The sequence below is a fragment of the Hyla sarda genome, chromosome 12 (genome assembly GCF_029499605.1).
Source record: "Hyla sarda isolate aHylSar1 chromosome 12, aHylSar1.hap1, whole genome shotgun sequence".
Taxonomy (NCBI): Eukaryota; Metazoa; Chordata; class Amphibia; order Anura; family Hylidae; genus Hyla; species Hyla sarda.
In genome coordinates, this window is record NC_079200.1 from 18,403,126 (window position 1) to 18,417,759 (window position 14,634).

The following is a 14,634-nucleotide window of genomic DNA, read 5'->3' on the forward strand; positions in this document are numbered from 1 at the left end:
AAACATAATAGCCCCGTCCCCTCATGACGTCACGCCCCACCCCCTCAATGCAAGTCTATGGGAGGGGGCGTGACGGCTGTCACGCCCCCTCCCATAGACTTGCATTGAGGGGGCGGGACGGGATGTCATGACTGGGTGGGGCTATGACATCACAAGCTCCCGCCTCCAGCGTTCGCAACCAGTTTGTTCCAAACGCTGAGCAGCGGAGTAGCCCTTTAAAGGGGTAGTCCTGTTTAGAAAAACCTATTCCCTATCCCTCTATCTCCGTCTATCCCATAGAAATACATGGAGGGGGAGTTTTGACCAGACACATCTACCCATTATAATATTATTATTATTATTATTAAGATTAGATAATAATTGAGGGGGTTGTATGATCACAGACATATATATCCCTTTTAGGATACAGAACACTGATCACCGAAGGTCTCTTTCCCAGCACCTCCAGCAGACAGCTGATTTTGTTGGTAGTCGTAGTCAGGCACACACACCCTCTACCGCTTTTGCTGAGATGTAATGTGCCATGGCAGCCATACAGATGAATGTCCTCATAATACAATGATCGCTTCAGTCTGCCAGAAAGGGAACTGCTCTCTGATCTAGCTTAGGCTAGTAGGTTCACATCACGATTTAAGCATCCGATTATCGGACCGTAAAATCTGACGAAATCGGATTGCAAAAAATCGTATACAATCGTATGTAAAAATTTCTTAGCTATCCGGTTTAAAAATCGTATCCAAAAATCGTACAGATGAAAATTCCATCCGATTTTTTAATAAAAATCTGATCTTGTTTTTAAAATTAATATGTATGCCAATGGCAATAAAGTGAAGTGTATGTGTTTTGAAGTCTACTGCGCATGCGTACAAAAAAATCGTATTCCAGGAAAAAACTTTTATATATATATATAGTAAATTTGAGTAGCCGTATTAGTCCAGTGATGCAGATGCAAATTACTGCAACATTTTATGATTTGCATCATATATATATATATATATATATATATATATATATATATATATATATATCTCAACTGGCTCCAGACCGTATATACTCGAGTATAAGCCGAGTTTTTGAGCACGATTTTTCGTGCTGAAAACTAGCCCCTCGGCTTATACTCGAGTGAACTCTCCACCCTCAGTGGTCTTCAACCTGTGGACCTCCAGATGTTTCAAAACTACAACTCCCGGCAACTGTCCGGGCATGCTGGGAGTTGTAGTTTTGAAAAATCTGGAGGTCCACAGGTTGAAGACCACTGCGGCCTTCGTCATCATCCAGACCCCCCCTTTAGTTTTGTACTCACCTCCGCTCGGCGGGACGTTAGGGTGAGCTGGTCCAGGCCATCTGTGCTGCAGGACCATCCGGTGGGGAGGGATAGTCGTTCCGGGCTGTCCGTCTTCACCGGGGGGGGCCTCTTCTCCGCGCTTCGGGCCCGGCCCCGGAATAGTGACCTTGCCTTGACGACGACGCACAGGGACGTTCATGAGCAACGTCCCTGTGCGTCGTTGTCAAGACATCGTCTCTATTCCGGGCCCGAAGCGCGGAGAAGAGGCCCCCCACCGGACGGTCCTGCAGCACAGATTGCCCGGACCAGCTCACCCTAACGTCCCGCCGCGGGGGGAGGTGAGTACAAAACTAAGGGGGGGGGGGTCTGGATGAGGACGAAGGCCGCAGTGGTCTTCAACCTGCGTACCTCCAGATGTTTCAAAACTACAACTCCCAGCATGTGGAACATCTGGAGGTCCGCAGGTTGAAGACCACTGTAATCAGACATTGACAAGCGGTGATGATGACAGGTGGTGATGATGAAGGGGGGGGGGTGGGATGATGACAAGGGGATGATGACAGGCGGTGATGATGATGATGGTGTTAATGATGGGGGTCTGGATGATGACAGGGGGGATGATGTATTTCCCACCCTAGGCTCATGTGAACATAGCCTTATCGAGTCAATAACTTTTCCTCGGTTTTTGGAGTGAAATTAGGGGCCTCGGCTTATATTCGGGTCGGCTTATACTTGAGTATATACGGTAAACAGATTTGTAAATTACTTCTATTAAATAATCTTAATCCTTTCAATAGTTATCAGCTGCTAAAGTTGAGTTGTTGTTTTCTGTCTGGCAATAGTGCTCTCTGCTGACATCTCTGCTTGTCTTGGGAACTGCACAGAGTAGAAGAGGTTTATGCTACGGGGATTTGCTTCTAAACTGGGCGGTTCCCGAGACACGTGTCATCAGAGAGCACGTAGACAGAAAAGAACAACCTTAACTTCTGCAGCTCATAAGTTCTGAAAGGATTAAGATTTTTTTAATAGAAGTAATTTACAAATCTGTTTAACTTTCTGGAGCCAGTTGAGATATATATATATATATATATATATATATATATAAATATATATATATAAAAGTTTTTTCCTGGATAACCCCTTTAATCTGATAGAATTGCACAGTCACACGATTCCATGCGATTTACATAGACATCAATAATTTAAAAAAATCGGACACCATTTTGATCAGATTTAGAATCTGGCCGTAAAATCGTGGTCAACCACGATTTTACCTCCGATCTTAAATCGTGCAAAATCGGATGCGGATCAAAACTGATGCATTTGTTGTCTATCATTAATGAATGGAAGTCAATGGATATGACTTGGCGAGCAGATTTGTACGATTTCATAGTCAAAAATCGTGAGAAGAAGTAGGATGGTAAAATGGTGATGTGAATGCGCCCTTATAGTAATGATTCCAAGTGATGGGGACCCCTTCTGTAGTGTATGGGACAATGACTAAGTGCTGCAACATCAAGTGATAAAACCTTGTAGACTGTTTACATAGGACTGATCTGACTGGGCGCCAGCTGAACGTTTTAATATCCATTTTATTACTTTATATCTCTGTTCCTGGCCACAGACCAATCCTCCCTCAGCTTCCTTTTACTCATCCGACCGACCTACCCCCGCCATCCCGTCACCTGTGAGAGATTACTTTCTGCCTTATATAAACCTTAAAGGGGAATATGTCATCACTTTCATGCTGCCTGGACGACGGGTTATCACGGTGGTCCCCAGCAGCTTCTCCCCCCACCGGCCTTGATGGTTCCCATTGCGGCAGAAGAAAATCTCTCACTGGTGTCAGGAATGGCGGGAGTTGGAGAAGTTCGGATGACAGTAGAAGGAAGCTGAGGGAGGATTGGTCTGTGGCCAGGAATAGAGATATCTACTTGTAAAACAGATATAAAACACTCAGCTGGTAGTCCAGGTCCTGTGTAAAATCAGTCCTATGTAAACAGTCAGCCGACCGAGGCAGGTTTTGTGAACGGAGTTTCCCGGGCTAAGAGTGCATTCACACCACGTTTTTGCAATACAGTTCCCGTATCAGGTTTTTGATGAAAACCGGATTCCTCAAAACCGGACTAAACTGTATCAAAACATGTGCACAAATGTTATCCCATATGCGGTTAAAAAACATATACGATTTGAAAAATGTTGTCCAGTTGCTTCCGTTTTTTAAGAAAAAAACGTATACGTTTTTAACTTTTCATTCCATTATGAATAAAGTTTCACTTGTTTGATTGAAATTCCAAGAAAAAATTATGTGCAAAGTCAAAAACCGTATGGTGCAAACCGGATGGAACCTGATGCATCTTTTGGCAGGGAGCAGTGCTGAGCTTGTCTGTGTCCTGGCTGCAGTCTGAGATTTAGGACTCCAGCATGAGTCTGAAATCTATAAAAAATAAAATAAAATAAAAAAAAGGCTTGTGGCCAGGACTGGTAGGGAGACCCCTAGTGGTGATTTTCAGAGTGGAAAATTTTATAAAAAGAAGCATATTTTTTAATAACATGCTTACACTGCATACATTAATCTATAATATATCAAAAGTTTTTTTTTGATGAAAGGTACCCTTTAAGCCATGGTTCCTGCATCTAGTGTAGCGCATCTAATGTTTTTAACCCCAAATTTGAAGCACTTTACACACAATTTCACACATAGATGAATAGACAATACGGCAATGTGATCCGCCTTACGATAAAGCTATGTTCACATGATGGACATTCCGACATTGATTTCAATGGGATTCTGCTGCACTGTGCACATGGCGGAAACATCTAGCGCGGAAATGCCGATTACGGAGTCCACAGAAAGAATAGACAGTCTATTCTTTCTGCAGAGTCCGCACAGAAAGGCATTGCTGTCTATGAGACGCCGTATTTCCGAGCAGTCCTAGTGCCAGCATGTTCTGCCGGCCCTCTACTGTCTGTGGAATGTCCGCACAGAAATTTTCGAATGTTTGAACCTCATATGGTAAACCTTACATCTACCCATTCAGACAGGCGAAACCCCACAGAGAGGCAGAGCGCCCCATAGCGAATAAAAATTTTGATGTTTCGGCGTTCGTCACTCTATGGACAGATCCTCACCTGATAAGGTTGTGTACTCCATAATGGCAAATCCAGGTGGGGACTCAGCTGGGGGTTCTGCTGACCCAAATAGGGTTCAGACCAAATACCAATGTACAGCTGGTATTGCAGCCAAAACTTACTTGTCCCCTATCCTGCAGATAGAAGTAGCTGATCACAGGGGGTCCGACCGTTGGAACCATCGGGATCTCCGGAACGAGACCCAGCTTCGAGTGAGGAGCGCATGCAGTAAACAGCACACGCTCCATTGATTTCTATGGGAGCTCCGAAGAGACCTGAGTCCAGCACTCGGGCATCATTGGCACTCCCATAGAAATGAATGGAGCGTGTGCCGTCTACCGGTAGACAACACACGCTCCACACTGAGAGAGTCAGGTCCCGTTCCGTAGATCACAGGGGGTCCCATTGGTCGGACACCCTGCAATCAGCTGCTTATCCCCTATCCTGTGGATAAGGGATAAGTTAATTTTGGCTGCAGTACCCCTTTAAGATAAAAATATGCTCTCCACACTGACCAAGGTGTGTCTGAGGAAGGGGTAACATCTATGCCCCAAAACGCGTTATTTGTTGACTGATAAAGGTTTTTAGATGGTCAGAATTTTACCTTTTGCTTATTTTTATCCTGCAAAACTATACTTGTATACTCCCCCTCCATTCAGATAGGACGGCATGTTTCATGTGATAGATTCAACTGTAAGACAGTACACAAATACAACTTTGTACCTCCTCCTGGGACCTCCCAACTACTGAGGCCAGTGATTGGCTGCAGCTTCCCGTGCACAGTGTACAATGAGGTCAACGAGTCACGTTTGCTGGGAATTCCTGGACTGGGAGCAAGTGTTTTATTTATTTTACACACACACACACATATAAATATAAATATATATATATATATATATATATATATATATATATATATAAAAATACAAAATAGAAGGTTTCAGCAGCACTCCAAAAATGGTCCAAAAATGGAAGCTCTTAGCGCACTTTTTGATCAAACCATGTCCCCCATCCACCACGTGGAGGTGATCTTTAGATGGGACTCTAACACTCATTTCACTCACCTCTGCTGGGCATATGGCCTCTGACTGGGTGACATGCTGGAACCACAATCAATTTAAAAACCTCCTGTGAAAAGGGGAGGGCTGCACGGCTAGAGGGTGCCGCTCCCCCTAAATTGCGTGTGTATATATATATATATATATATTAGGGATGCACCGATATATCGGTGGCCGATACATATCGGCCGAAAATAGCTATTTCGGCGAAATGCCGAAACAACAAAAAATGTGCCGATAATGACCCACCTCCCCTGCCCGCCCACAGCACAAGTTACAAACACTGCCAGTGGCACTCGTGGGGGGTGCAGGGGGGGCCAGCCGCACCGGGCGCAACATCTGGGGGGGGGGGGTGCTCTCTGGGATAGGAATACTTCTTTTTATGTGCCCGGGCCGGCTCCCGTGTGTGGCTGCAGGCGGGGGCCGGCCAGAGCATATAAAAACTAATACTGTATACTAAAAACCAGGGGGCCTCCAGCTGTTGTGAAACTACAACTCCCAGCATGCCCGGACAGACTTTGCCTGTCCGGGCATGCTGGGAGTTGTAGTTTCACAACAGCTGGAGGCCCCCTGGTTTTTAGTATACAGTATTAGGTTTTATATGCTCTGGTCGGCCCCCGCCTGCAGCCACACACGGGAGCCGGCCCGGGCACATAAAAAGAAGTATTCCTATCCCGGACATCCCTGTGTCCCGAAAAATCTTTTCGGGACATAAGGATGTCCGCCGGTCACTCACCATTCCCCGGCATCTTCCTGCGATCCTCCTTCGGTCCCTCGCTTCTCCGCCTCTATGGTCGTACGCACGGGACATCACTGACGTCCCGTGCGTACAACCATAGAGACGCAGGAGGACCGCAGGATCGTCGCAGGAGAACGCGCGCCGGCCGGGGCCTGGTAAGTGACCGCGTCATCTTCTTGAGTGTTCCGGTCACCGCTCCTCCGGTCCCGGCACCTACTGCTATGGTCCATAGGCCATAGCAGTAGATGTGACCCCAGGCCGGAGGAGCGGTGACCGGAACACTGTGGGGGCAGCAGTACAGACATACAGCCTCCAGCCATACACTGTATATGGCTGGAAGCTGTATGTCTGTGGGGTGGGGGGAGCTGCCTACTATTGTGGGGGAACTGCTGACCTAATGTGGGGGGGAGCTGCCTACAAATGTGGGGGGAGCTGCCTAATATTGTTGGGGTGGAGCTGCCTAATATTGTTGGGGGAGCTGCCTGATATTGTGGGGGGGAGCTGCCTAATATTGTTGGGGGGGAGCTGCCTAATATTGTTGGGGGGAAGCTGCCTAATATTGTTGGGGGGAGCTGCCTAATATTGTTGGGGGGAGCTGCCTGATATTGTGGGGGGGAGCTGCCTAATATTGTTGGGGGGGAGCTGCCAAATATTGTTGGGGGGAGCTGCCTAATATTGTTGGGGGGAGCTGCCTAATATTGTTGGGGGGAGCTGCCTAATATTATTGGGGGGAGCTGCCTAATATTGTTGGGGGGAGCTGCCTGATATTGTGGGGGGGGGGGCTGCCTAATATTGTGGGGGGGAGCTGCCTAATATTGTGGGGGAACTGCCTACTATTGTGGGGAACCTGCCTACTATTGTGGGGGAACTGCTGACCTAATGTGGGGGGGAGCTGCCCAATATTGTTGCGGGGAGCTGCCTAATATTGTGTGGGAACTGCCTACTATTGTTGTGGGGAACCTGCCTACTATTGTGGGGGAAATGCTGACCTAATGTGGGGGAGCTGCCTATTATTGTGGGGAACCTGCCTACTATTGTGGAGGAACTGCTGACCTAATGTGGGGGGGAGCTGCCTAAAAATGTGGGGGGAGCTGCCTAATATTGTTGGGGGGAGCTGCCTAATATTGTGTGGGAACTGCCTACTATTGTTGGGGGGAGCTGCCTACTATTGTGGGGAACCTGCCTACTATTGTGGGGGAAATGCTGACCTAATGTGGGGGAGCTGCCTATTATTGTGGGGAACCTGCCTACTATTGTGGAGGAACTGCTGACCTAATGTGGGGGGGAGCTGCCTGATATTGTGGGGGGGAGCTGCCTAATATTGTTGGGGGGGAGCTGCCAAATATTGTTGGGGGGAGCTGCCTAATATTGTTGGGGGGAGCTGCCTAATATTGTTGGGGGGAGCTGCCTAATATTGTTGGGGGGAGCTGCCTAATATTGTTGGGGGGAGCTGCCTAATATTGTTGGGGGGAGCTGCCTGATATTGTGGGGGGGGGCTGCCTAATATTGTGGGGGGGAGCTGCCTACTATTGTGGGGAACCTGCCTACTATTGTGGGGGAACTGCTGACCTAATGTGGGGGGGAGCTGCCTAATATTGTTGGGGGGAGCTGCCTAATATTGTGTGGGAACTGCCTACTATTGTTGTGGGGAACCTGCCTACTATTGTGGGGGAAATGCTGACCTAATGTGGGGGAGCTGCCTATTATTGTGGGGAACCTGCCTACTATTGTGGAGGAACTGCTGACCTAATGTGGGGGGGAGCTGCCTAAAAATGTGGGGGGAGCTGCCTAATATTGTTGGGGGGAGCTGCCTAATATTGTGTGGGAACTGCCTACTATTGTTGGGGGGAGCTGCCTACTATTGTGGGGAACCTGGCTACTATTGTGGGGGAAATGCTGACCTAATGTGGGGGAGCTGCCTACTATTGCGGGGGAGCTGCCTACTATTGTTCGGGAGCTGCCTACTATTGTGGGGGAGCTGCCTACTAATGTGGGGCAATCTAATCTAATCTAATGAGCGGAGCGCTGCATTTTACCAAAAGACGGGGAGAAGTCATTTTCGGTATCTGTATCGGTTTCGGCCGGACATTTTTTTTTTTTTTTCGGTTTCGTTTCGGTTCTGAAATTTCCATTTCGGTGCACCTCTAATATATATATTTATTTTAATTTCTACTAACTTTTTCTTCCTCTAGACAATTTTTAAAAACTTTTGAAATGTCAGAAAAACATCTTTAAAAAAATTGGATCTTTTGGGGTCTTGGTACTCAGACCCACATCAATCACTAGAAGTAGCAGCGAGACACACTTAGCTAAGCTAAATCTCTCCATGTCTGGCTGCTGGAGATAGATTCTATAGAAAGTCTATGGGGCGCGTCTAATGAAGAGAAACTGAGAGAAAAAAGGAACTTCGCTGAGCACTTCTCCCGGCTTCTCTACCAAGTGATGGGGGTCTGAGCACAGAATCCTATAGAAAACAACGGGACTCTGCTGCAATGGAATTTCTGAGCGGAAGTGACAAGACCTAAGTCACAGTGACTTTAAAGGGGTACTTCGGTTGAAAATTATTTTTTTCAAATCAACTGGTGGCAGAAAGTGAAACAGATATGTACATTACGTCTATAAAAAAATATTAATCCTTCCAGTACTTATCAGCTGCTGTATACTACAGAGGAAGTTGTGTAGTTCTTTTCAGTCTGACCACAGTGCTCTCTGCTGACACCTCTGTCCATGTCAGGAACTGTCCAGAGTAGGAGCAAATCCCCATATCAAACCTGTCCTGCTCTGGACAGTTCCTGACATGGACAGAGGTGTCAGCAGAGAGCACTGTGGTTGGACAGAAAGGAAATTCGAAAAGAAAAGAGCTTCCTGTGGAGCATACAGCAGCTGATGAGTACTGGGAGGATTAATCTTTTTTATTAGAAGTAATTTACAAATCTGTTTAACTTTCTGGCACCCGTTGATAATAAAAAAATAAAAAAATAAATAAAAAATAGTTTTCCACCGGAGTACCCCTTTAAGTCTAGAGACCTCCTTTAAACTACAGATGCAGTCCAAAGCAATACATAGGGTTATATGCAATCTTCAGCTGTCATTAAATACGTAAAGTCAATGGGGGGAGATTTATTAAAACCTTTGTGAAGGAAGAGTGGTGCTGTTGCCCATGACAACCAATCAGAGCACTACTTTCATTTTTCATAGATCTCTTTAAAAATGAAGGAAGTGATCTGATTGGTTGCTATGGGCAACTGCACCACTCTTCCTCCACACAGGTTTTGATAAATCTCCCCCCACTACAAAACCTTTCCGTGTAGCCCAGGCCTCAGCAGGAAAAGCTTTGTCTCCAACAACCCCCCATTCAGTTCTTTTTGTCTCTTTTTCCTCAGGGTGGTTGCAGCGCGAGGTGTGCGGTGAAGCCAGACGGCCCTGGTCCAGGCTGAAGAAGTACTGGTTTGTCCTGACTCCCGACTCCCTGGATTGCTACAATAGCAATGAGAAGCCTAGCAAACGCTTGGGCAGCTTGGTGCTCACCAGCTTGTGTTCTGTCATGTGGCCATCCAAGCAAACGTACAAGGAGACAGGTGAGCTGAGGCAGCCGTCAGATGACCAGAGCTGTCCATGATGGCGGCCTGCCATATACGGAGGATATACACGCTTATGATATTGCTTAAAGGGGTACTCCGCCCCTAGACAACTAGCCGGATGACTGGCATGTGGCTTCACGGCCACGCCACGCTCGTGACGTCACGGCAACGCCCCCTCAATGCAAGTCTATGGGAGGGGGCGTGACGGCCGTCACGCCCCCTCCCATAGACTTGCATTGAGGGGGGCGTTGCCGTGACATCACGAGCGGGGCGTGGCCGTGACACCACGAGCCGACACTGCTCTAAACAAACGCCGGGTGCTGCAGGAGAGATCACAGGGGTCCCCAATGGCGGGACCCCCGCGATCAGACATCTTATCCCCTATCTTTTGGATAGGGAATAAAAGGCTGAGTTCCCCTTTAATATAGTACAGCATTAGGCCTCATACACATGGCCATATTATGGCTCTGTAAATCTAAAAAACAAAACGGCAGTAACACCCCCTCCCATAGACTTGCATTGAGGAGGCGTGGCAGTGACATCACAAGCGGGGCGTGGCCGTGACACCACGAGCCGGCGCTGCTCTAAACAAACACCGGGTGCTGCAGGAGAGATCACAGGGGTCCCCAATGGCGGGACCCCCGCGATCAGACATCTTATCACCTATCTTTTGGATAGGGAATAAGAGGCTGAGTTCCCCTTTAATATAGTACAGCATTAGGCCTCATACACATGGCCATATTAAGGCTCTGTAAATCTAAAAAAAAAACGGCAGTAACACCCCCTCCCATAGACTTGCATTGAGGAGGCGTGGCAGTGACATCACAAGCAGGGCGTGGCCGTGACACCACGAGCCAGCGCTGCTCTAAACAAACGCCGGGTGCTGCAGGAGAAATCACAGGGGTCCCCAATGGCGGGACCCCCGCGATCAGACATCTTATCACCTATCTTTTGGATAGGGAATAAGAGGCTGAGTTCCCCTTTAATATAGTACAGCATTAGGCCTCATACACATGGCCATATTATGGCTCTGTAAATCAAAAAAAAAATACGTCAGTAACACCCCCTCCCATAGACTTGCATTGAGGAGGCGTGGCCGTGACATCACGAGTGGGGCGTGTCCATGACGTCATGAGCCGGCGTTGCTCTAAACAAACGCTGGGTGCAGCAGGGAGATTACGGGGGTCCCCAGCAGTGTGACCCCCTCGATCAGACATCTGGGGATAAAATATCTAGGGGCGGAATACCCCTTTAATATAGTACAGCATTAGGCCTCATACACATGGCCATATTATGGCTCTGTAAACCTCAAAAATGTCGGGGTGCCCAATAATATTCAGCTTGATGAGCCTACTGTACTTCCGTAGGCATCAAGGGCATACGTACCATAGTGGCAGACCATTTGTTGTGGAACTCTTAGAGAGAGGGAGCCCCGTCTTAGTTGGTCCCATTCCTTTCTGTATTGCAGAACTCCTCTCTCCAGGGAACTGCATAGTCAGCAAATTAATGGAGGGGGGTATTGACCAATGGGTCATCGATAATAAGGGGAAATAAACACCAGACCTTTATGTCCTGGGGGCAAAATCAGACGCCATAATTAGAGGCCCTAATGCCTTATGGTGAGACTACATTGTACAGAGCCATAGAGTACAACATGTGATGCCACGCTGTATAACCACCCGCAATTGGTTCATCCATATGCATGACACCGTACCACTTTAAAATTCTTTGATTTCTAGTACTTAAAAGGGGTACTCCACTGGAAAATATTTTTCTTTAAATCAACTGGTGCCAGAAAGTTAAACAGATTTGTAAATTACTTCTATTAAAAAATCTTAATCTTTCCAATAGTTATTAGCTTCTGAAGTTTTCTGTCTAACTGCTCAATGATGATGTCACGTCCCGGGAGCTGTGCATGATGGGAAAATATCCCCATAGGAGCTGCACAGCTCCCGGGACGTGAGTCATCAGAAAGCAGTTAGAGAGAAAACAGCAACTCAACTTCAGAAGCTAATAACTATATGAAGGATTAAGATTTTTTAATAGAAGTAATTTACAAATCTGTTTAACTTTCCGGAGCCAGTTGATATATATAAAAACAGTTTTTGCCTGGAATACCCCTTTAAAACAAATTTTTGCTATTGCACTCCTTATGGTAAATAAAAAATATTTCTAATGTAATTTGTTTAAAAAAAATATGAAGTTTTCTATGTTTTATTTGAGCTTAAAAAGCTCAAGAGCACATTTTCCCCCATCTCATACACAGACTTTGGACCGAAGCCCAAACACAGGAAGTGCAGCCTGGAGTGCTGAGGGGGGGGGTCCAACCAACAGCATATATAGGAGACTTCAAGGATACAGGAATTCGGGCGCTGACCAAGAAGGGAACAAGTGAAGCCAGGTAGGTAACGAACAGATTTAATCCAATGCGACGCGTTTCGCCGCGCAAGTGCGGTGAAACGCGTCGCATTGGGTTAAATCTGTTCGTTACCTACCTGGCTTCACTTGTTCCCTTCTTGGTCAGCGCCCGAATTCCTGTATCCTTGAAGTCTCCTATATATTTCTACTATCTTCAGGAAGGCTGCAGACCTACATCATCATACAAACGAACATCCTTGTTGTGTGGGAACGTGCACAACCTGGCAGGGTGAGCCTTCACTTTTCCCCTCCTTCCCACACAGCTGTGATCCCGTTGATACTCCACAAGGGAGTGCCTGTTCTTTTTTTTGTTTTACAACCAACAGCATATGGCAGTTAAGTGTGAGAGGAGCTCTGATTGGATGAGGCTGGACACCCCCCCCCCCCTCAGCACTCCAGGCTGCACTTCCTGTGTTTAGACCTTGGTCCTAAGTCTGTGTATGAGATGGGGAAAATGTGCTCTTGAGCTTTTTTAAGCACAAATAGAACATAGAAAACGTATTTTTTTAAACAAAGTATATTAGAAATATTTTAATTTACCATAAGGAGTGCAATAGCAAAAAATTATTTTAATGAGAGTTACCCTTTAAAAATCATAATCCTTCCAGTACTTATCAGCTGCTATATGCTCATCAGGAAGTTATTTTCTTTTTGAATTTCCTTTCTGTCTGACCACAGTGCTCTCTGCAGACACCTCTGTCCATTTCAGGAACTGTCTAGAGCAGGAGAGGTTTGCTATGGGGATTTGCTTCTGCTCTGGACAGTTCCTGACATGGACAGAGGTGGCAGCAGAGAGCAGGGAGGAGGGCTTATAGTTTGAGTCCCCCTCAGGGAGGTACTTGGGGCCCTAAGGTTACTCTAGTCACTGCGAACAAAGTCCCCTACTAAGGCTGAGACTACAACTCTTGGCTGGCCCAGGCAACATCATCTGCTACCTTCTCTGTGTACCTCACTTAGGTAACAGACTTTTTAATTATTAAAGGGGTACTCTGCCCCTAGACATCTTAAATGGGTTATCCAGGAAAAAAAAAATCTTTATATATATATATCAACTGGCTCCAGAAAGTTAGACAGATTTGTTAATTACTTATATTAAATTACTTCTATTAAAAAATCTTAATCCTTTCAGTACTTATGAGCTGCTGAAGTTGAGTTGTTCTTTTCTGTCTAAGTGCTCTCTGATGACACCTGTCATGGAACCGCCCGGTTTAGAAGCAAATCCCCATAGCAAACCTCTTCTACTCTGTGCAGTTCCCAAGACAAGCAGAGATGTCAGCAGAGAGCACTATGGCCAGACAGAAAACAACAACTCAACTTCAGCAGCTGATAATTATTGAAAGGATTAAGATTTTTTTAATAGAAGTCATTTACAAATCTGTTTAACTTTCTGGAGCCAGTTGAGATATATATATATCCTGGATTTCCTGGATAGAGGATAAGATGTCTGATTGCGGGGGTCCCGCTGCTGGGAACAGAAAGGAAATCCAAAAAGAAAAGAACTTCCTGTGGAGCATGCAGCATCTGATAAGTACTGGAAGGATTAAGATTTTTAAATAGAAGTCATTTACAAATCTGTTTATGTTTCTGGCACCAGTTGATTTGAAACAAAATGTTTTCCAGTGGAGTACCCCTTTAAGATTTAACCCTTGGTAGGATCTTAATCAAATAATTGGTATGCTGCTTGTTCCGCAGGGAGGCTATTCCTTATTGAGTCTGCTAACGCTTGTTCTGCTTGTCCTCAGGGTTCTGGAATGTGACTGTGTATGGAAGGAAGCACTGTTACCGCTTATACACAGAACATCTCAATGAGGCTGTGCATTGGGTGTGCGCCATCCAGAAAGTGATAGACAGCAAGGACCCAATGGAGACCCCCACACAGCTGCTCATAAAAGACATAGAAGTGAGTAGACCATACAGTAGACCAGTGGTATAACAAAGGAATGTCCAGCGCCAAGTGCGGTAAAATGACAGGTACTATTATTGTAAGGCAGCGGATACAAACTTGCATCAGGCAGGAGCCAACGCGTTTCGGACCGTTACAGGTCCTTAGTCATGTCATAACACACAGGATAAAAATCCAAACTTTAAATACTTTCTTAGGAACATCACATGTATCATGACATCACACTTAATAAAGACATGTGGAAAACATGGAAATGGAACAATGGATGTGTATGAACAGTTGAAATCAGGCAGAAAAAACACACACAAAAAATTAATGCAATTATACAGCAGCCCTACACGAAATAATAAAAAATAAAAAGGTTTTTTATATATATATATATATATATATATATATATATATAATTAGACACACACACACACACATATATATATATATATACCGTGTATATATATATATATATATATATATATATACACATATACATACACAAAAATAAGAATAAATAAAAATAAATA

The 14,634-nt window shown here is 45.7% G+C and overlaps 1 protein-coding gene across 7 annotated transcripts in view; it reads left to right on the forward strand.

Annotated features, from left to right (window-relative positions):
- PLEKHH3 (pleckstrin homology, MyTH4 and FERM domain containing H3) overlaps window positions 1-14,634 on the forward strand; it is a 169,386-nt gene that overhangs the window by 127,370 nt on the left and 27,382 nt on the right. For all 7 annotated transcript variants that reach the window (XM_056549096.1, XM_056549091.1, XM_056549093.1 and 4 more), the window contains 2 exons: window positions 9,598-9,792; window positions 13,956-14,113. In XM_056549096.1, the coding sequence (XP_056405071.1) occupies window positions 9,598-9,792; window positions 13,956-14,113 (353 nt within the window). The remainder of the gene's footprint in view (window positions 1-9,597; window positions 9,793-13,955; window positions 14,114-14,634) is intronic.